We start from the raw sequence: 18,343 nt of genomic DNA on the forward strand, positions 1-18,343 counted from the left end.
AACACATATATCAGTCTTGCAGCATTGTATTCATCCTGTCAAAACTTATCTTGAAAGCTGAAAAATGGGTCTTTTTTGCCTTTTGCAAATAATCATTTCCAGTCTCATGTGGCACTGAGTCTAACTTAGTGTCGATCATTAACTGAAATGTATATTATCAAATCGATATACCCATATAGGCCTGGGCTTTTATTGATTGTACTAGAATATATACATTTTTTGAGCTTTAACCTTTGAAAAGACCTACCTGTAAGTGTTACTCTTTATAACTATTATACTTCATCATTTCCGGCTTCATAATGCATTGTTTATTTAAGATAATTAATCACATGGTATAGCCGGCTGACTTGGTGGATATTTCATGTGATTTATTATCTTAAATAAACAATGCAAACAGTTACACATCCAACCAAAATCTACATGATGTCAGACGCCCTGGGGAGTAACATCTGGAGAGGTTTTGGGTTTTAATCATGTCTCGGTCCAGGGTTACATTAGATCATGGAATATATGGGGGTAATCTATAGGGTACCACACAGAGCAGACAGTCAACCCTACAATCAAAACTGACATTTTATACATTAGCTGTAAATACTACTTTTGAGTGGAAACGTGAAATAAACCACTTTCTTCTTTTTTTCCCCCCGCAGGACTCGTGTGGGACCCCGGGGTGTGCCGGCACCACAGAGCTGTAGAGGTCATCATTAAATAGGAACTACTGTTATTAATGGCGTTGCCCGTCGGACCGCATTTAGTGTAACACAGGTCCAGGAGCGCTGAAGTGACAGGAGGAGAGAGCTGCTCGTTGTTGTTGTTGCTCTGAAGCGTTTCTCTTGTGTTGCACAGACAGAAATGGACGACCAGGGATGTCCGAGATGCAAAACAACCAAATACAGGAACCCGTCTCTGAAGCTGATGGTGAACGTCTGCGGCCACACGCTGTGAGTAAAGTTATTTAAGTTATTAATGTCCCCCTAAAAGACACCTACTGACACAATCACCCCCAAAGCAGGCGGTACAGTATCATCATACAACTATCCCCGTGTTTATTTCTCTTTATATCCTCTTTAATGTTGGCCCTTAACGTGCATAAGATGTTGCAAACTATTGTTAAGCCGGAAACTGTTTTCTTTGCTCTCTGATATTGTGACTCATAATGTTAATAAATAAGGAGGAACAATGACATTCTTACAGTTATAAATCCCAATATTTATACAGTACCAGTCAAAAGTTTGGACACACCTTCTCATTCAATGTTTTTTCTTTATTTTTGTTTTTATTTTTTTCTATATTGTAGATTAATATTGAAGACATCCAAACTATGAAGGAACACATATGGAATTATGTGGTAAACAAACAAATGCTCAACAAACCAGAATATGTTTCATATTTTAGATTCTTCAAAGTAGAAAAATGAGAAGGTGTGTCCAAACTTCTGACTGGTACTGTATAGTTAGCATGAACAGGCGAGTTGGCACAGTTTTATAGGTGGGTTTATGTTCTATGACAGCCTTGAGTGCTGCCTGACAACAGCCAATCTTAATAATCATTGTTAATAAACATAACAGTATGTTAACTCCTCATAACAGAACCTGCATTTGTACCCTTCTTTAAACACTAGTAAAATAGGTCTTCTAGCAGATGCTGGTGCTTCAATCAGACACACCTTTTTTTCACTTGACCACTGATGGAGTGTTCAGTCCTTTGAAATATGACATTATTTGCAAATTACGCAAAGCTCACGATTTCAGAGAGAATGGTGATTAATGATGTGTATGCTGAAGTTTAACCACAAAATGAGTACAACAATGTAATCTAATACAATCTAATCTTCAAAAGAACTGCACTGCGTGATCACAGGTATGACTAGACTATAAAACTGATGAATAATGTTAAATGTCTAATGCTGGACCATACCCTAACCTAACCTGAGCCATTCAAAATGCAACCTAAACATAATCGTTTCCAGCCTTAATAACTTTACTTAACCATCTCAAGACTGATCCCTAATCGTAACAATTTTTTACTCACCTACTGAACCAGCATGTGGTGTGTCAGTTCAGCTGTTCATAACCCTGCTTATAGATCCTTCATTTTATTAAATTTAATTAGTTTACATTTTAAGTAAATTCAATACAATAACATAAAACAATGTAAGCAAGTCTTTGCTTTTGACAAACCAGCAAATATATGGTATTTTATTTAAAAAAGTTACAAATAATCACAAGAATCGTTTGATTGAATTGCTTCGAATCAAATTGTTTTAGCGCTCTTCTACACAGATCCTATGTATCATCCCACTAAAGTCACTTTTGATTGTGTGTCAACCTCGTGTCAGTATTCAGTGAATCTTGTCTGCTGGGCATTCTCCAATATTTAACCTCGTCATCTGTTTAAAAAGCTGGTCATTTAATTGAGGGGTACATGTTCTCTATGAGCATCATGCAGTGACGGTGGTTGCCTGATGCGAGCATCTTTTTGACCCTGTCTGTTTATTGACCGTACCATCAGGAAGTGGTCATGCTTTGTCATCAGGTCAGCAAGCTCATAACTCATCGGCTCTGTCTGGGTGAAGGGCTACACACAGAAAATTAAAATGATTCTGCAATGAAGCAATTTGGAGAGATGTCCTAGCCCAGGTCACCTTGGATTTGTTCCTCAGAGCTGGTGCAACAGTGAATTAATGCACCACTTGGAAACTGCCGTACTCTCAAACTGCATCAGTATTTTTTATCACTGATGTCATTTAGCTTTTTGTTTGGAGTTTCCTCAGGACTTGATAGATATGAAAGTCTGTACGGTAGCATGAGCAATGTGTTTCAATTTCACAGTTACCGATTTCACATTCTGGTGTTATCAACTCTATGCAGAAAAAGTGACTAAAAAAGAAAGGGAAATATAAAAAATATGAAATTAGAAAGGGAAATGTGTATGTCCACACACAGTACAGAGTACCAAGTGCAATTCTTGGTTCCTGCCTATTTCTGCAGAGTGATGTATCTCCGTTTACAATTGTTCTAGTAGGCAGAAACATCACAGTATACAATCTGACCATATAGCGTATTTTATTACTATTTCTGAAGTAAAGTATGACATAACAACCTTTAACAGTCATCGTATTATTTTGTGTCACTTGATTTTAAGGCTTGCTTGTTCATGTTGAACTTTAAAATGAACAATTACTCGCATGACTGATTGACAGAAAGTAAATCTAGAATTTTGCAAAATTTATACATTTTTGTATAAATTTGTATAAAACAGAGAACATTGCCCAAATGTTCTCTGTTTTATAAGCTAATTGATGGAAAATAGATACCTTTTAAGTTATGGGCTGGGTTGGACAAAACAAGCAATTTGAAGATGTCACTTTTAGTTTTGGGAAACTGCGACAGGTATTTTCTTCTGTATTTTTTGAAAGAATTAACATTTCTTTTTACAATCAACACTTTAATGGTAAAGGCACTTGTCAATGGCATTTAGACTGTATGCCTCGCTCTACCTTGGCCTGATTGAGTGGCTGTTGCAGTCCGCACTGACCAAGTGATGCAATGCAGTATTGAGCTTCTCCACCTCTAGCGTGCATCTAAATTTAAACCCCACCACAGCACATTTTGTATTCCTGTCATTGGGGGCATTTGATGTGTATGTTTTTTCTACTACCTTTGCACAATGACATCGGACCCATGTCCTTTGGCATTTGACATTGGACAAACACACAAACGATAGTTGCTTAGACATACAGTGGGGATTTGAGCCCCCACCCCCCTCTACAGTAAGGATGAGAGGATAGACACATCTTGTTAAGTAGAAGATAGTTTTCTGCATCTGGTAGTTGTGTGTTCTAGGTTCATATACTGTAATATTTTTAGGCGTGCAGAGTTCCAGAAGTCAAGGCTCTGTTAATTTTCTCCATAGATAGACATGGATGGGCACAGCATACTTTTGTCTGAGTAATCCGTACAAACTAATGGTAACATAAAAAATTAAAGGAATAGATAGACAATTTGGGAAATTAACTTATTTGCTTTCTCGCTGAGAGCTAGATGAGAAGATAAATATGTCCATAAAGAGTGGAAGCACGGGGAAACGGCTAACCTGGCTCCGTCTAAAGGTTAAAAAAACCCTTTCTGTAAAGTACACCAGATCTAAGCTTTATTTTTTTAAGATCAGACAAGCCTATGCGAGCTCCCTGTGTAAGCAATCATACTCCTGGGCCTCAGCATTTTTTGACTCTGCTGCTGCAGGTATTGTAGGTCACAGGGCAGGACAGAGTGTCACAGCAGGTTTAAATTTGACACGAAGCCACCCCTCTTAGGACCCAGTGGTCGCTCTGTGAAGAGCATGAGTCTTATGGCACAAACAAGTGAATCATACTCCTGGGTGTTTATAGTGCCGTTTTATTTTTGGTCTTTTTTGCATAAGAAAGAGGCATATGTGTGTCACTGGTGATGGTGTGGAGGCCTCTTTGCTGAGCCAGGACCCTTTTCACCCTCCCCTTTAACCCCCTTATTTGACCTGCTGACAGCTGCAGATGGGACTGATAGGAGCCTCGAGCTCTGAGCAGGACAGGTGAGAGAGGGAGGAGCAGGGAGGACTCAGTCAGCGACTAGAACAGCCCTAGGACACAGAGATGGCAAGCTGCTAGAGATCTGTTGGCTCACTTAATGGTCTGTTCAGTATGCTTGGGCAATACAGCGTAGCCTGGCAGGAGGTTTCTGAGTCCCCTTTTTGATTACAAATTGCAACAGGCACACAATCGGAAAGCTGTCACTTAGAGAAGGGGCATTTCAGAAGAAAGATGGCAAATTGACTCTAGAATCTCCTCCCTCCCTCTTAGACGTTCACCTCTTTGCTCTAGAGTTACACAGGATTTCCCCTTTGGAGAGTTCTGATGTGTGGTCCATTTATGGGGCAGGGGGCAAGCTACGCCCCACTTCTCATCCCGTATTGATGAATGGGCTCTTTGTGGGCCTGTGGAAACAAGCTGAATCCCTCCATCTACCTCCATATGGCCAGGCCTATACATCTCCTGTAGCCTGGGGCCACAGTGAACATCTGCCTCTTCCATGGCGCACTTGATCAGGGACTCCTCGTGCTCTTAAGCACCAACTGGACAACGCAGATGTTTCTGTCTGGCGTTCAGCTTTCATTTTTATTTCGTGGCTTCATCCAAGCCCAGCTAATCTGGCATGCTTGTAAGATGGTCCCCTTCAACGCAGGTTACGGATGTTTGTTGTATGACTGTGGAAGCTTGGTGTCACACTTGACAGGTTGGGCTTGTTTGACCCATATCTGAGAAGTTAGATGTAAACAGCCAAACTTCATGGCTCTGCAGTTTCTCCTTTAACTGCTTTTTTTTTTGTTTGAATCCTGCTGATGAAGTGAAATGTCTTGCATGATGACTTTGTCATGATTGTTCTCTGGCTTTTGACAAGGCCCAGGTCTCAAGCCAAGTCCTTGACTTTGGAAAGAAATGACTCAACCATACCATCAATGACGTTTGTTGAAAAATCTTGCTTTCTCCCAGGAAATTTGCTATATTTTATTATGAAAACTATCTGGGCTAAAAGCAGATAGTGACATTTGGAAACCAGATGGTCCATTTTTGTGAAGGTGGTTGAAGCAGGAAGGTGAATTCCTGTGGAAATAAAGCTCTGCAGAGACTTAATTAAAAGAGTATACTGTGCAAATGTTTATCCAGGCCCTCCACCCTATCAGGGGAGATTTAGGAACATTCCCATTGTCTTCAGCGTCCACTCCTCACTTGAGTGTGACTGATGGGTAAACGTCTACCTGCATGAAGGTGTGATTGATGGCTAGGCTGTCGGTTGTGCCCCTAGCTAGGTCTGACAGTTGTCATGGAGTCATGTTGTCATGGTGCATGAAGTAAACCTTCCTGTTTGAATCTGGGCTTTACCTGAAATTTCTCAAGAAATGTTCTGAAGAATGTTCCTGCGTGCAAAACTAATCATGACTGTGCTGTACTGCTACATATTTGTCTAGGAAAGTAATTGTGTCCATTCAAAAGATTTACAGTAGATTCTTTGATCAAAAACTTCCTGTATTTCCACAATATTTAAAAATGTTGCATCAGCGTCTCCATAATACAGCAACCTTTAATTTAGTCACTGCGTGCAGAATGATAATGATATTTTCGGGTAGAAAAGGGAGAAAAGTTGGAATTGCATTTGAAAATACTGATGCTTCTTTTAGATTTGAAACTTACATTTTCAGATGAATGAAAGCCTTAGGCACAAATAGCTATGCATCTCAAAATACTCAAATTTACCAATGGAGTAAGGAATAAACAAAACATTGCAATTGTACATTTGTATTTCTTTCCTAAAGACTCAGTCCAATATTATAATGATAGACTACACTGTGAATTACAGAGCTGGGTTTTATCATATTAAGTATACGTGGCGTGACTGAGGTCTGTTGAAATAACAATAAAGCAAATGTTTTTCCAGTGCAGACAGACACACCACTGATGGGGTGTCAGACTAATTTCCTCTTGTCTGAGAGTAGGAGGCAGCCTAATCGACATTCCAATAATAATCCCAGCCATCTTTGAGCACTTAGAGGAAATATTCATATGCCCCATTATCACCCACTGCGCCTGATGATAACTTACAGACATGAAAGAAAAAAACACAAATTTACTTTATTGTGAGGAAAATCTTATTTCAGCAGCCACACACGCCCACCCATGCTTGCCTCTAATTGCTGCCTGGGAGGGTCACCACTGGAAACATTCACTCAGCTTAATGTTTTTTTCCTGTTTCGCTGTCCTTTCTCCCCAACAGATGCGAGAACTGTGTGGAGATGCTGTTCGTGCGTGGCTCGGGTAACTGCGTGCAGTGCGACACGCCCCTGAGGAAGAGCAACTTCCGCGTGCAGCTCTTCGAAGACCCGACCGTAGATAAGGAGGTGGAGATTCGCAAGAAGGTGCTGAAGATGTGAGTGAGGGGGAACAGGAGGGTATTGGGTTGGGCTCGTGTTTATGTGTCATCTCATGCCTCCTCCCACTTCTTAAGCCACCTTTGTCTTTCTCATTACACTGTTTGTTTTGTAGACAATGAGTCTCCCTGGGGGGGCTCAAACGGGAAGGCTCTTTCCCTGCCAGGTTTTTACTTCTCAGCCCCTCCCTGCCTTCCCTCTCTCCCTCTCATCTGTTCTTTAATAGCCCCTTAATTGACATCTAATGTGTGTCTATTAGCCGGTATGCAGACATGGTATTTTAAAATGGTTGATTTAATGGAGACTATTAATGCCGGCGCATATTTGCTTTCATCGGGTTTTACTCTTTGTCTCATCAGTTCTGCTCTTCCTCTGCAGATACAACAAGAGAGATTTTGACTTCCCCAGCCTGAGAGAGTACAACGACTACTTGGAGCTACTGGAGGAGATAGGTAGGACCCACTTGGAAGCCTCATGCTGAAAAAAAGAGCAGAAGGGATGCCTTTAACTCTAATGCTACCACGTCTTGACTGGCAACCCACGACTTTAATCATGGATGTATCAAGAGAGCTGGATATGAAACGGCCAGTCAGCCTCTCTGCTACTTTGTCCTAGTGGCCAACGAAGCTGCAGCCACAAATTCAAACAAACCCAAAAGCATTTTCTCCTACAGACCAGCATTAGAGATGTCTGTAAAACCTTTGACAGGACACCTCGAACTACAAATAAGGTTGATTATTACCATTTGTATTATACACCTCTAAACCATGAAGGTTGTAAATTTCCCCACTGCGGGACTAATAAAGGATTATCTTATCTTAAGGTTAAATACAGTTGGGGCCAAATTGTTTTGATTGTGGGCCTTATAAAGGAAAATAAAATGAGTCACAAGCCAAACAATAGTAAATGCGTAGTTTGCGATCAGTTACACAGAAAGAAAATCTATGTTTCTAGACCAGAAAAACATTGTGTGCCGTAGATAAATGTATTACCTATCAAAATTACTTCACAACAGTACTGAGAAGTTTGATCTTTGCACTAACAGTATTATTTCTGTATCTGCTGCGCTTAAATTTAATTAATAGTAATTCAATACCTTTAATTCTAATAAAGTGCATGGCCTCTGATGTTCTATCTAAATCTGTAAATAAGTCGAAATAAATCAGACAGAAATTGCCAAATCCTGGTCGTGGCCTAAGCTCCCACTTAAAAGATTGCAATGTAATTGTAAGATGTAAATCTTTAAGTCTAATATTTCGATGTTAAAAACAGAAAAGGCAGAAATGGTAAAATATTGATTTTTGTGCCAAGAGGTTAAGACGGAGAGGGGATATCACTAAATGTAGTCGAAATGTAGTGTTTTAATTAGGATGTGCAATGTCTAAACAGTGCAATTTATTAGCAATATGCTCAAGATGTACTATAGCTTATTTTTAAAAAACTCCCCATTTAAAAACAGAAAAAAAATAATTTGGACCCTTGGGCCGCAGATGTAATATTTCGAAGAGTTTAGATAAGCTTTTCTGTAATTTTGTGTGAAGGTTATATTTATATATTTTTGACAACAGAATATTACCAGATTTAATTTTATAGGGCATCAAATAAAAAATGTTACATGTCTTGAGCGTAATTTTATACACTTTTTTGGGTATTTCAGATGGCAACTCGTTATATCTGAAAGTCTTTGGATCTAGACTATAATTGAAAATAACAGTATTCTGGTGTCACTGGATGTTGAACAGTCGGTTTCGGAAGGTTATAGAAATGGACGCACAGTCCCCCTGTCCGGCGTAGGAAAAATGTGTCAGTGAGGGGGTTCTAAAGCTGTTTGACTATCCAACAGGCATTTCAAATGGAGTATACTGTCCCTTTAACGCTGGTTTGTGTCTCGTCCATGTAGTGTATAACCTGACAAACAACATTGATGTGGAGAACACTAAGCTGCAGATGGAGCAGTACCAGAGGGAGAACAGAGATCTCATCCAGAAGAATAAGGTTAAACTGGTATGTACTAGTATTTTCCCAAACATGTATCATACCTTCATTAATTATGATTATTAGATATTTTAAAAAAAACGCTGGAAGGAACTTTTTTTTTGCTTGCTCCCAAACTTGGAGAAGTCAGCGTGTAGCGTCAAGTACAATTTGGTTTGCTAGGGCTGGTGGGAATTCAGCCATTTGGTCAAAGATGTGACACAAGTTTTTGCAACATCCCTGTTCTCCTCAGACAAGAGAGCAGGAGGAGCTGGAGGAGCTGCTGTTGCTGGAGCAGCAGGGCAATGAGCAGCGCAGACTGGAGTTGCTGCAGGATGAGCAGAGGCAGCTACAGGCCAAGAGGAAGAACAAGCAGGCTCTGCTGGATGAACTGGTGAGATACACACATGTTCCATGTACATTTGTCCACAGTCTGGTGAAGACAGAAGCAGTCACATTATGACAGATGTTCCATATCTGACACACACACACACACACACACACACACACACACACACACACACACACACACACACACACACACACACACACACACACACACACACACACACACACACACCCTCAGCCTGAGGGTTCATGGCTGTGGATCATTAAGAGATTATTACCAGTCATTGTGCTAGGGGCTGCATTGTTTTCATTCTGTGATTCCAAAGCCTCCTGGCTCCATTGTGTTGAGCTGCAGGCTTTGGAAGTGATTGTTCCTGCAGAGCGGGCTGCTGAAGGACCATCACAGATAGCAGGCTAAGCTGTGTGTTTGTTTGTTTAAGGCACAGGGCCTGTTGACTGTAGGCAGATGAGATCAGCTCCTGCCCCCCTGGGGGAACTGTCCTGAGCTTCGACATCTGTACATCCCTGTCGTCAGAGAGCTCACTGTTGTCATACACATACACATACAACGCATATATTTAGATTTATTGTTGGTCTCTGCTGAACTAGTGGTTAAATAAAACACATCACTGGGAACAGGTGACACACTTCTTTATTATTGTTCTTATCTAATGAAAACATAGATATCACATTATTAGTCTGAAGGCCTCATTTTTTATTGCACTTAATGACATTCTTTCTTTGGAAAATAAGAATTATGTTAATCATGTGATGTCGTCCAAATAAAGCAAGTAAATTCACCTGTCAAAAATAAGTGCAACTCGTGTGAGTGAAAATAATAAATGTTTGCAGTCAGATGTTTTGGAAGCCATTTAAATCGCTTTTGGTTCATTGTTAAATGCTAAGACACCTCTAGACTGTTCACCCCATCAGAAATGTCCTACCCTCTCAGGGGACAAAGTGTCCAAGCTTGTGTTCTTAGACTTCAGAGCTTGGCAACACTCCACTTGAGAAATGAAATGTCTGACCTTGCTTTTAATGTAGGTGAAGGCATCGCAGTGCACTTGAAGTAGCGTCCCCTGCAGTGCCACAGTTATGTTGATATGGCTTGCATCAATAATGTGGCCTGAAAGCACCCTATTCTGAAGAGGGGGGGGCGGTGTAGGGGACGACTCAACATATACATACAAGTGTCAGCTGTTTTTGATGAGCAGTTCCTGATGAGGCACTTTGTGACATGTATCACACATCCAGATTACCATTCTCAAAAATATACCATATCCCATTTGTCTCAACAGGAGCAGTCTCAACTTCCTGCCACCATCTTGCTTGCCCAACACAAGGTCCGTGCTGCCAAGCTGGAGACCCAGATAGAGCAGCAGAAACAGGCAGTCAAACCTACCAGTCTATTCTCAACTGGAATCAATATGGTGAGTGCAACTTTAAACTTATTAATCCTTTAACACCATTTCAAACTGTACATACAAATTCAAACTGATGGACTCAAGAAATGCAAGGCGCTGCGTTGGTGGGGGCGTGTTATTTCAGGTACTTGTGAGACTTTGAATTACAATCCAGGAGTTCCAGTCAGATCAGTCGGAGTTTGAAGGCTTATCAGATGCCAAAACACTGAACAGTGCTTTATGATATTGCGAGGATGCGTTTTACAACTCTGCAAAGTTTTCAACAGCAATTAGTTTATTTTTCTCTTTGGCAACCGAGATGTAAACAGTCCAAATACAGATTTCATGTTACATAGTAACCTACCAGGAATGTGCAAAAATTAGCCCAGGTGTGATTATTTTTGTCAAATCCTTCTGCATTGGCACCCACACTGTATAAACAAAGTGGGCTCATTTAAATTAATGAGGGTCAGGCCTGGGTAGAAACAAATGAGTTAAACAAATGAGTAGAAAGGTAGTTTTTTTTAGGAATTGAAACATTTTAGGTTTCTTTTTAAAACTGGACTTTTACTTTTTACTTTGCTTTATTTGCCATTTATACCTTTATAACAACTCAGACTTATATCTACTATGCATTTTGCCACATTAAAGGAAATGAGCTGTTTTTCAAAGCTGTGTGCAGTTACACAGGAGATCTTTCACCAATCCCCCTCCCAGCACAAAGACACAACACCTTTGTCAGATATTAATGAGCTGGGTAAATGCAAAAAATAGAGAAAGTAAGGGAAATATCTTTTCTATTACAGCTTTGGTTGTTCTACTACATCAATCCAGTAACTGCTGAGTTTGACACTGATTGCCGTGTTGGAAAACAGCCGGCATCACCCTTTCACAAGCCTGCAGAAATACTTTGACTTTCCATTAATGCCGTATTAAAAGTGTATTTAAATCTTCACATTGCAAATGTAGGCTACACAGAGTACAAACGTCTAAGTCAGATGATCACTTTATTGATTTCAATATATTAACAGAATCCTCTCGTTGCGTAGAGCATGGCTTTCTTCTGATGAAAATTAGCCTGTTTCTTTCCTCTAATTCACATTGGTTGCTCTCGGTTTTATAGGAATGCCCGATGATAAATTTATTAAATAGAATGATACTGGCGAAACTTATCTTGGATTTCACTAAGTTGGCTGCCAGTTATATAATCGGATAACAATTTTTGAAAAGCATAGGAAGAGAGCAAATATGGAGAAAACAGTCCTGTTTGGCTTTACGCGGACACACAGGTCTCCGTCTAAATATAAATATATATAAATATAATATATATATATATATATATATATATATATATTATATATATGCATGCTGCATATTGAAATCATATGCATCACCCTTCATATCAAAGCAAGTAGTTTGGTTTCCTACATGTCCATTTCAAGAAAACAAACGATTCGGTCAACAAAGGTCGGCTTCACAGCTAGAGAGTGATATTTTAAGGTAATCATATCAATGCCTTCATGTAGATTAAAAAAAAATGGTGTTAAACAGAAATGGCTTGATTAGAGATAATCAACTTGCATAACGAAGTGCATCCCTATAAATAACCATGTTGTACACTATTTCTGATCTGATACACAGCGGATGTAACACTTATGTTCCAAAAAAAAACGTTGGACTTGATTCAGACTCGTGACTAAAGACTTGAGACTTGGCTTAAACTTGTAAAAACACAAAGTTACTTGTACTATATAGTTTATTGTGCTGTATATAAGTGCTTGAGTAGGTTTGTGAAATGGTTATTTTTTACTTTTATTTTAGCATTTTTTTATGGGAGTAATTGTACTTTTACTTAATTACAGATTTTCAGTGCACTACCCAATATTGATGAGGGGGCTACACTTTCTCGCACAGGAGTAATGTCAGTCTGAACACAACCTTTCATGCATTTGTCACCGTGGGCTTTGCTGCTTGCAGGTTAAGCAGGGTGAGCAGAGTGAAACACGAGAGCTTGAAGAAGCTATACGTACCGTAAATAACAAATGGCTACTATATTTACAATGATCCCATGCAGGTTGAGCTCACATGGTGTTTTAATATATCCTCTGGTGGTACAGTAGGTCCCAACAGTTATGGTTTTGTTGTGATTTTAGTTTAGTGCTAATCTAAACTTTATGTGACGTGCTTGTTGACAATAGAGTGGTGATAAGAGTCCAGACCTTCAAAGGGAAGATGTTTTCCTTGGTGTCTGGTGCTTCTTCATTGTGGGAACAGGGCCCTCACCCTTTCAGTCATGTCATCACATTCCTGTGGGTGAACGGTGGGACCCACAGAGGGGGCATGTGGGCTCAGGGCTCTTGTCACTCTGAGGGTTGCAGCTTTGTGCTCGCCGTGTCTGAGGAGAGCTTCCATTTGGCTATCATTCAGCTTTTCAGTCGTTTATTTTCATTTTACTGTGATGAGATAGGCTGTGTCATCACCCCCACCCCTTCCACAGCAACCCACATGAGGCATGGTTGTCTTCCCACAGTTCAGTGATGCGTGTGAGAGATATCTGTTTAGTACTCACCTAGGCCCAATCTTGATCTAGGTTTGGACATGCGTTGTTTGCCTATTGTGACCATTTTAACGTGTTTTCCACTGGCATAGCTAATCCGAAGCAGTAATAATCAGGGAGACTTAATAAAAGCATTAATTAACTCATTAAACCCCAAAGAGTCAACTGGTACATCTACCGCAAGTGGAAAAGCATTGAGTTGATCCAAATAGAGGATTTGGTACTCTGACTCTCACCCCTTTGATATACAGCATGAAGTTAAACTTGCTGATGGAGAGAGAAACAGCACGATTGTGTTGCTCTTGGCTCTGTCCGTGGCTGTTTTTCCTCGCTTCTTTCTTCCCATTTCTCTTCATCCTCCTGTCCCTTAGCTCCCGTTGGTGTAGCCGAGCTCTCACCATGCATCTGCTCTGTTGGACTGTGAGACTTGAGTCGGGGGAACGTGTGGGTTTGGATTTCCCTTCACTTCAGAGTCCATAAGAATGACTTCTGTTTGACTTGGTGGGGTTTCAGCACAGAGCGGTGGATTCCTGCAGATTGCTGGAATTCATTTATCTGCTAGTTTGTGGTCCCTTGTTCCAAGCAAGGTTTCAGTTTTTCTTCAGCATGAATTAGGGGAGGCAAACGTAAAAACACATTTCTAAACCTGGGACACTTTTCCATCATATGCCTTTTTTTCACATTTAAGAGGATTTTTGTTCCTCTCTTCACTGACAGGAATATCAATTAGTGTTGAAATCTTCCCTGTAGGTAGATTTGGTTTGCAGTCGACAAGGCATCCATCTCTACACATAAAAATGATTAAAGTGCTGAAGGCTCCAATATTCACTTTAACCACAAAAATAGAATCATAAATATGCTTTGCCTCTCTAGCATCTGTGCAATGTTGCTACATCTTGTGCAATCTGAGAAATGGCTGCTTGAACAAAACTGTTCTTATAACGCTTTGTTCTACACCTTGGGACTATAAACCTCCATCCAGAAGGAAGAAGTTGAAATTGGGCATCCATTTTGATAATCTTGTAAGGTTTTTATTAGTTTTTCTCTGCTTTGTAAACGGATTGTCTTTGACAAAACAAGCCATTTCACATTGTTGCTCTTGGAAATTGTGAAGAACATGGCACCCAACAAATAATAATATACAATCAAAATGATCTTTAGTAGAAGCCCCAGTAGCAATATTTTCTTGTAAAAGAAAGAAGTACTCAAAGAAGAAACAGATTGTGACAGTGATGAATGGACAGAGGGCCTCTTGTTTTTTCATCTGGATGTTGTTGTCGATGTGCAAGTTCACCAGTCACAGAAGGGGAAATTCATTGTGACCTTAACACCCCCTCACCCACCACTACATACCCCACCAGGGCTTCAGCCATCAGGAATGACATATCTGCCAGTCTTTAAGCCATTTGATCCACGGAACGTGAGGATGCCGATTCTTCCTCAGCTTCCCCAGTCTTTATTTAAAGAGTGATCTAACATTGCATCTAGCTGTGTCATGCTGTTTACTGGGAAAATGCAAGGGGACATCGCAGCTTCTCTGGCACTACTCTTTGCCTGGGTGATTTTCCAAGAGTTGGTGAAGGAGACTCCAACCCTGATCCTGATTATTCTGGTTTCATTTGAACATTTAAGTGAATGGATGCTTGAGGAAGTTAACCAATCCTGAGGGAAAGTAGTCCTGGTCCAGGTGTGATGTGAGGTGGGATGGGCCTGGTCTTGCCTCAGGAATGGTCTAGAATCCCTCACTAATCCCTCACTTTGTAGGCACTCTATTGAACCGAGACACATGCATACCCTTGTGCGGGTGCATGCACACACACACACACACACACACACACACACACATAAGTGTACACTCCCCTCACCCAGTCTGAGTAAACATCCTTTGAAGACTAAAGTGTCTTTTTGAAATAGACGTCCGCTGATATCAAAAGAGACTCTCTGTGAAGGAGGGAGGCAACTATTCACTGTTTAAACAGGTTTGCTTGTTGTTGTCTGACACATAAGAGCAACCTCATTGCCAGGCGCGATGACAAGAGGCATGATGGCAAGAGTTGTCGTGCTTGGCACCTGCTCAGAGCAAAACATGGGCATGGGATAAGGGTTATAATAAAAATGATATACATTTGATTTAAGAATTGTATGAGTAAATGTGTCTTTGGTAGTTTTAAAGCATGCTGGCTTTATATGTTTTTGCCAGTGAAGTTATCGTGGTTTCTAGTCTAAGCGTGTTTGTGTGAGGTCGGGGGTTGTACCCAGCTGCTACAGCCTCCCATTCCTGAAAGCAGTGACCGATGGGGAATCTCTCCACCTTGGGGCAGCTTTCAGCGCCATCTTAGATGAAAGGTCCCAGGTTCCAGCACTGCTCCACTCCTCACAGGCGGCGGAGCAGCTGACATACCTGACGAGGCCGGCATGGGCACCTAATGAAAGCAGAAGGAGCACACACATAAACAAAGAGCAACTCGCATACACAGTGAGCCAACTGTGGGTGGAAAGTATATCCCTAAACATAGATGTGTAGCTGACTGAAATAACCCCGGGTTCTCTCTGGCTTTATTCCATTCTACACTTAGGCAGTGATATTTGACTACCATAGAAAACACACACACACACACACACACACACACACACACACACACACACACACACACACACACACACACACACACACACACACACACACACACACACACACACACACACACACGGTGTGAGCTTGTTTGCTCGGGCCTGATTTACTTGGTTAAGTTGTCCTCTACAATGACCTCTGCTTGGCGGACGTACTCGTCAGCACAGGCCAAGCTCTGCCTCCCTTTACTCTGGCAGACTGGCCTAACCTGTTTTACCAGCGAGGTGTCTCTCCATACTCCCCCCAACCCCTACTCACTCTTTTACTATCTTCAGTGTTATTATCATTTCTCTTGTTCACCCTCTTTATACAAATAGTACCAGACACAGATGTCTTCGTTGTTGTTTGTATAAATGTGGTATTGTTTACAAATGTTAAGGTATGACACATACAAAAAACAATAGTTTTAAGCCGGTGAGTTTGCTTTTTTCATTGTTATTGGATTGCTGACATGTTGGCTGATAGCTGCGGGGGCTTGTGGAGAAGGGGTCAGCTCAGGGGGTAAAGAGAACCTTGAGCCCTGATTGGCACCAGCACATGTGGACATTCACACCTCTGCCCCTGCCCCTGGCTTGGCCCTGTTAGGTTGGCCTCAGCAACCCTTACCCACCGGCAGGCCTAGCCCAGCCCAGCGGAAAAAGGAGTTGTCAGCTTTAGGGGCTTTGCGCTGGGGCAGCTGCCACCAGACAGACAGGTTATATTTAAACACGTAAGGCGAGGGGAGGCACTGTGTGGGCAGCAGCTTTTACACTTGCTACTTGCTGCTCAGTGGGCAGCACAAAGCTCTTTATCCATACAGAAGCACTGGCGGTGCCAGGGCAGACTGTGGAAGTGAGGGCCCAGGCTGGGATGGCACTAGTATGGCCCCTAATGAGGGTTATTAATTTCATCCCCTGTACAATGCTGACCGCTGTTTCCCTTTCCATTGATCTCATTATCACTTTGTGCATTAGTGACGAGAGCTTCACCGCCTCTGGAGCTCTGCTGTGTGTGTGTGTGTGTGTGTGTGTGTGTGTGTGTGTGTGTGTGTGTGTGTGTGTGTGTGTGTGTGTGTGTGTGTGTGTGTGTGTGTGTGTGTGTGTGTGTGTGTGTGTGTGTGTGTGTGTGTGTGTGTGTGTGTGTGTGTGTGTGAGTCTCTCAGCGACCTTGATGTGTGTGGACATTGGATAAGACCCCCTCCTTCACTGAGTATCACTTTCTATCTTTACAAACAATTGAAAGTTCAAATGGGCAAAGCATAGAAGTAGTCGTAGAAGTAATACTTCAAAACGAAGAATGTTACGACATCTACAAAAGTGAGTTTTTAAGAAAGTGATTGAAAAATCTAGCTTGTCATTGTTACATTGTTTCAAAATCTAGTAGCACAGCTGACCCCATCCATCTCTTGTTTTTAATGTAGACTTTGGTGCTGTGCCTCAGGGGCAGACCCCCCTCATACTTTGAAAGTGACTTTTATGAGACCCCTGTCCCATAAAAGTCACATGAATGTCTGCCATATCAATCTGTCAGATGGGTTAACCCTGCTGCTTTCCCAGAAGGCACTGTTAAGATTGACAGCAGAGTTGAGAAAAGGTAACGTGACGGCACATCACAAGAGGAATTCAACCCCTCCCCCCAAGAGGCAAAGAGTGCTGCCAGCACACCTGTCCCCTCCAACAACATGAGGACAGGCAACAGTGACTTGACCTTTTAGAATATTCGACTCCTAGAAATTGAAGCTGGTATTGATAGATCACAGGAATATAACTCTATCTGGATCTGAAGTTAAATGTAGGAGGGTCACAATACCAGGAGAGCAGCACTGCTCTCTCTGGTGCAATGGTGATTTCCTCAAATCATCCTCTCCTGTGGTTTTATTGAGATTGATGACCCCCAGAGTTTCATTTTAGTGTCACAGGGGTATCATAAGAGTCCTAAATACCAGTTATACACAAACTTAAAAGCATCATGAAGGAACACATAATGTCGTTTAGGTAGTAATGTGGGCCTCCGTGATGTGAAAAGCAGATGTTTGTGTTGGCTCTTTCATCGGTGTTGTTCCAGTGGCCCCTAGTCCCTTAACCATTTCTGCTCTGCCGGGCCCGGCTGGGGGTCCCGTCTCTCTCCCCTTCTGTTGCTTTCTTTTACCGCAGTATTTGGAAAACAACACTCGCATGCTGTAATTCTCACAGGCTTTTAATAGGACATGATGAGTTCATGATTGAAAGCTTCAGGAGTATTATTAGGTGGAGTGGAGGATGGAGTATGTCAGAAACCGCACAGCTCTGCATTAGATGGACAATCAGACGGCTTGTCTTTCATCAAAGCAGCTAAGGAGAACTGAAAATTCATTTATTTACTTTTTTTAATAAATATATTCAGAAGAGTTAAGCTTGTTCTTGTGTATGCATGTCTTATGCTGGGTTTGATCATGATGATGTGTCTGCCAGGGTTCAAGGTGCCCTTGCAGAGGAATGCAACAATAATTTC

At 41.4% G+C, this 18,343-nt stretch overlaps 1 protein-coding gene across 1 annotated transcript in view; it reads left to right on the forward strand.

The window, feature by feature from the left end:
* Nucleotides 1–752: 752 nt before the first annotated feature.
* Nucleotides 753–18,343, forward strand: part of mnat1 (MNAT1 component of CDK activating kinase) — a 32,929-nt gene continuing 15,338 nt past the window's right edge. Inside the window, exons 1-6 of the mRNA XM_054613980.1 lie at nucleotides 753–941; nucleotides 6,807–6,959; nucleotides 7,339–7,412; nucleotides 8,861–8,964; nucleotides 9,188–9,328; nucleotides 10,581–10,712. Coding sequence (XP_054469955.1) covers nucleotides 853–941; nucleotides 6,807–6,959; nucleotides 7,339–7,412; nucleotides 8,861–8,964; nucleotides 9,188–9,328; nucleotides 10,581–10,712 — 693 coding nt within the window. The 5' untranslated portion in view covers nucleotides 753–852. The remainder of the gene's footprint in view (nucleotides 942–6,806; nucleotides 6,960–7,338; nucleotides 7,413–8,860; nucleotides 8,965–9,187; nucleotides 9,329–10,580; nucleotides 10,713–18,343) is intronic.

Source organism: Anoplopoma fimbria, chromosome 15 (genome assembly GCF_027596085.1).
Source record: "Anoplopoma fimbria isolate UVic2021 breed Golden Eagle Sablefish chromosome 15, Afim_UVic_2022, whole genome shotgun sequence".
NCBI lineage: Eukaryota > Metazoa > Chordata > Actinopteri > Perciformes > Anoplopomatidae > Anoplopoma > Anoplopoma fimbria.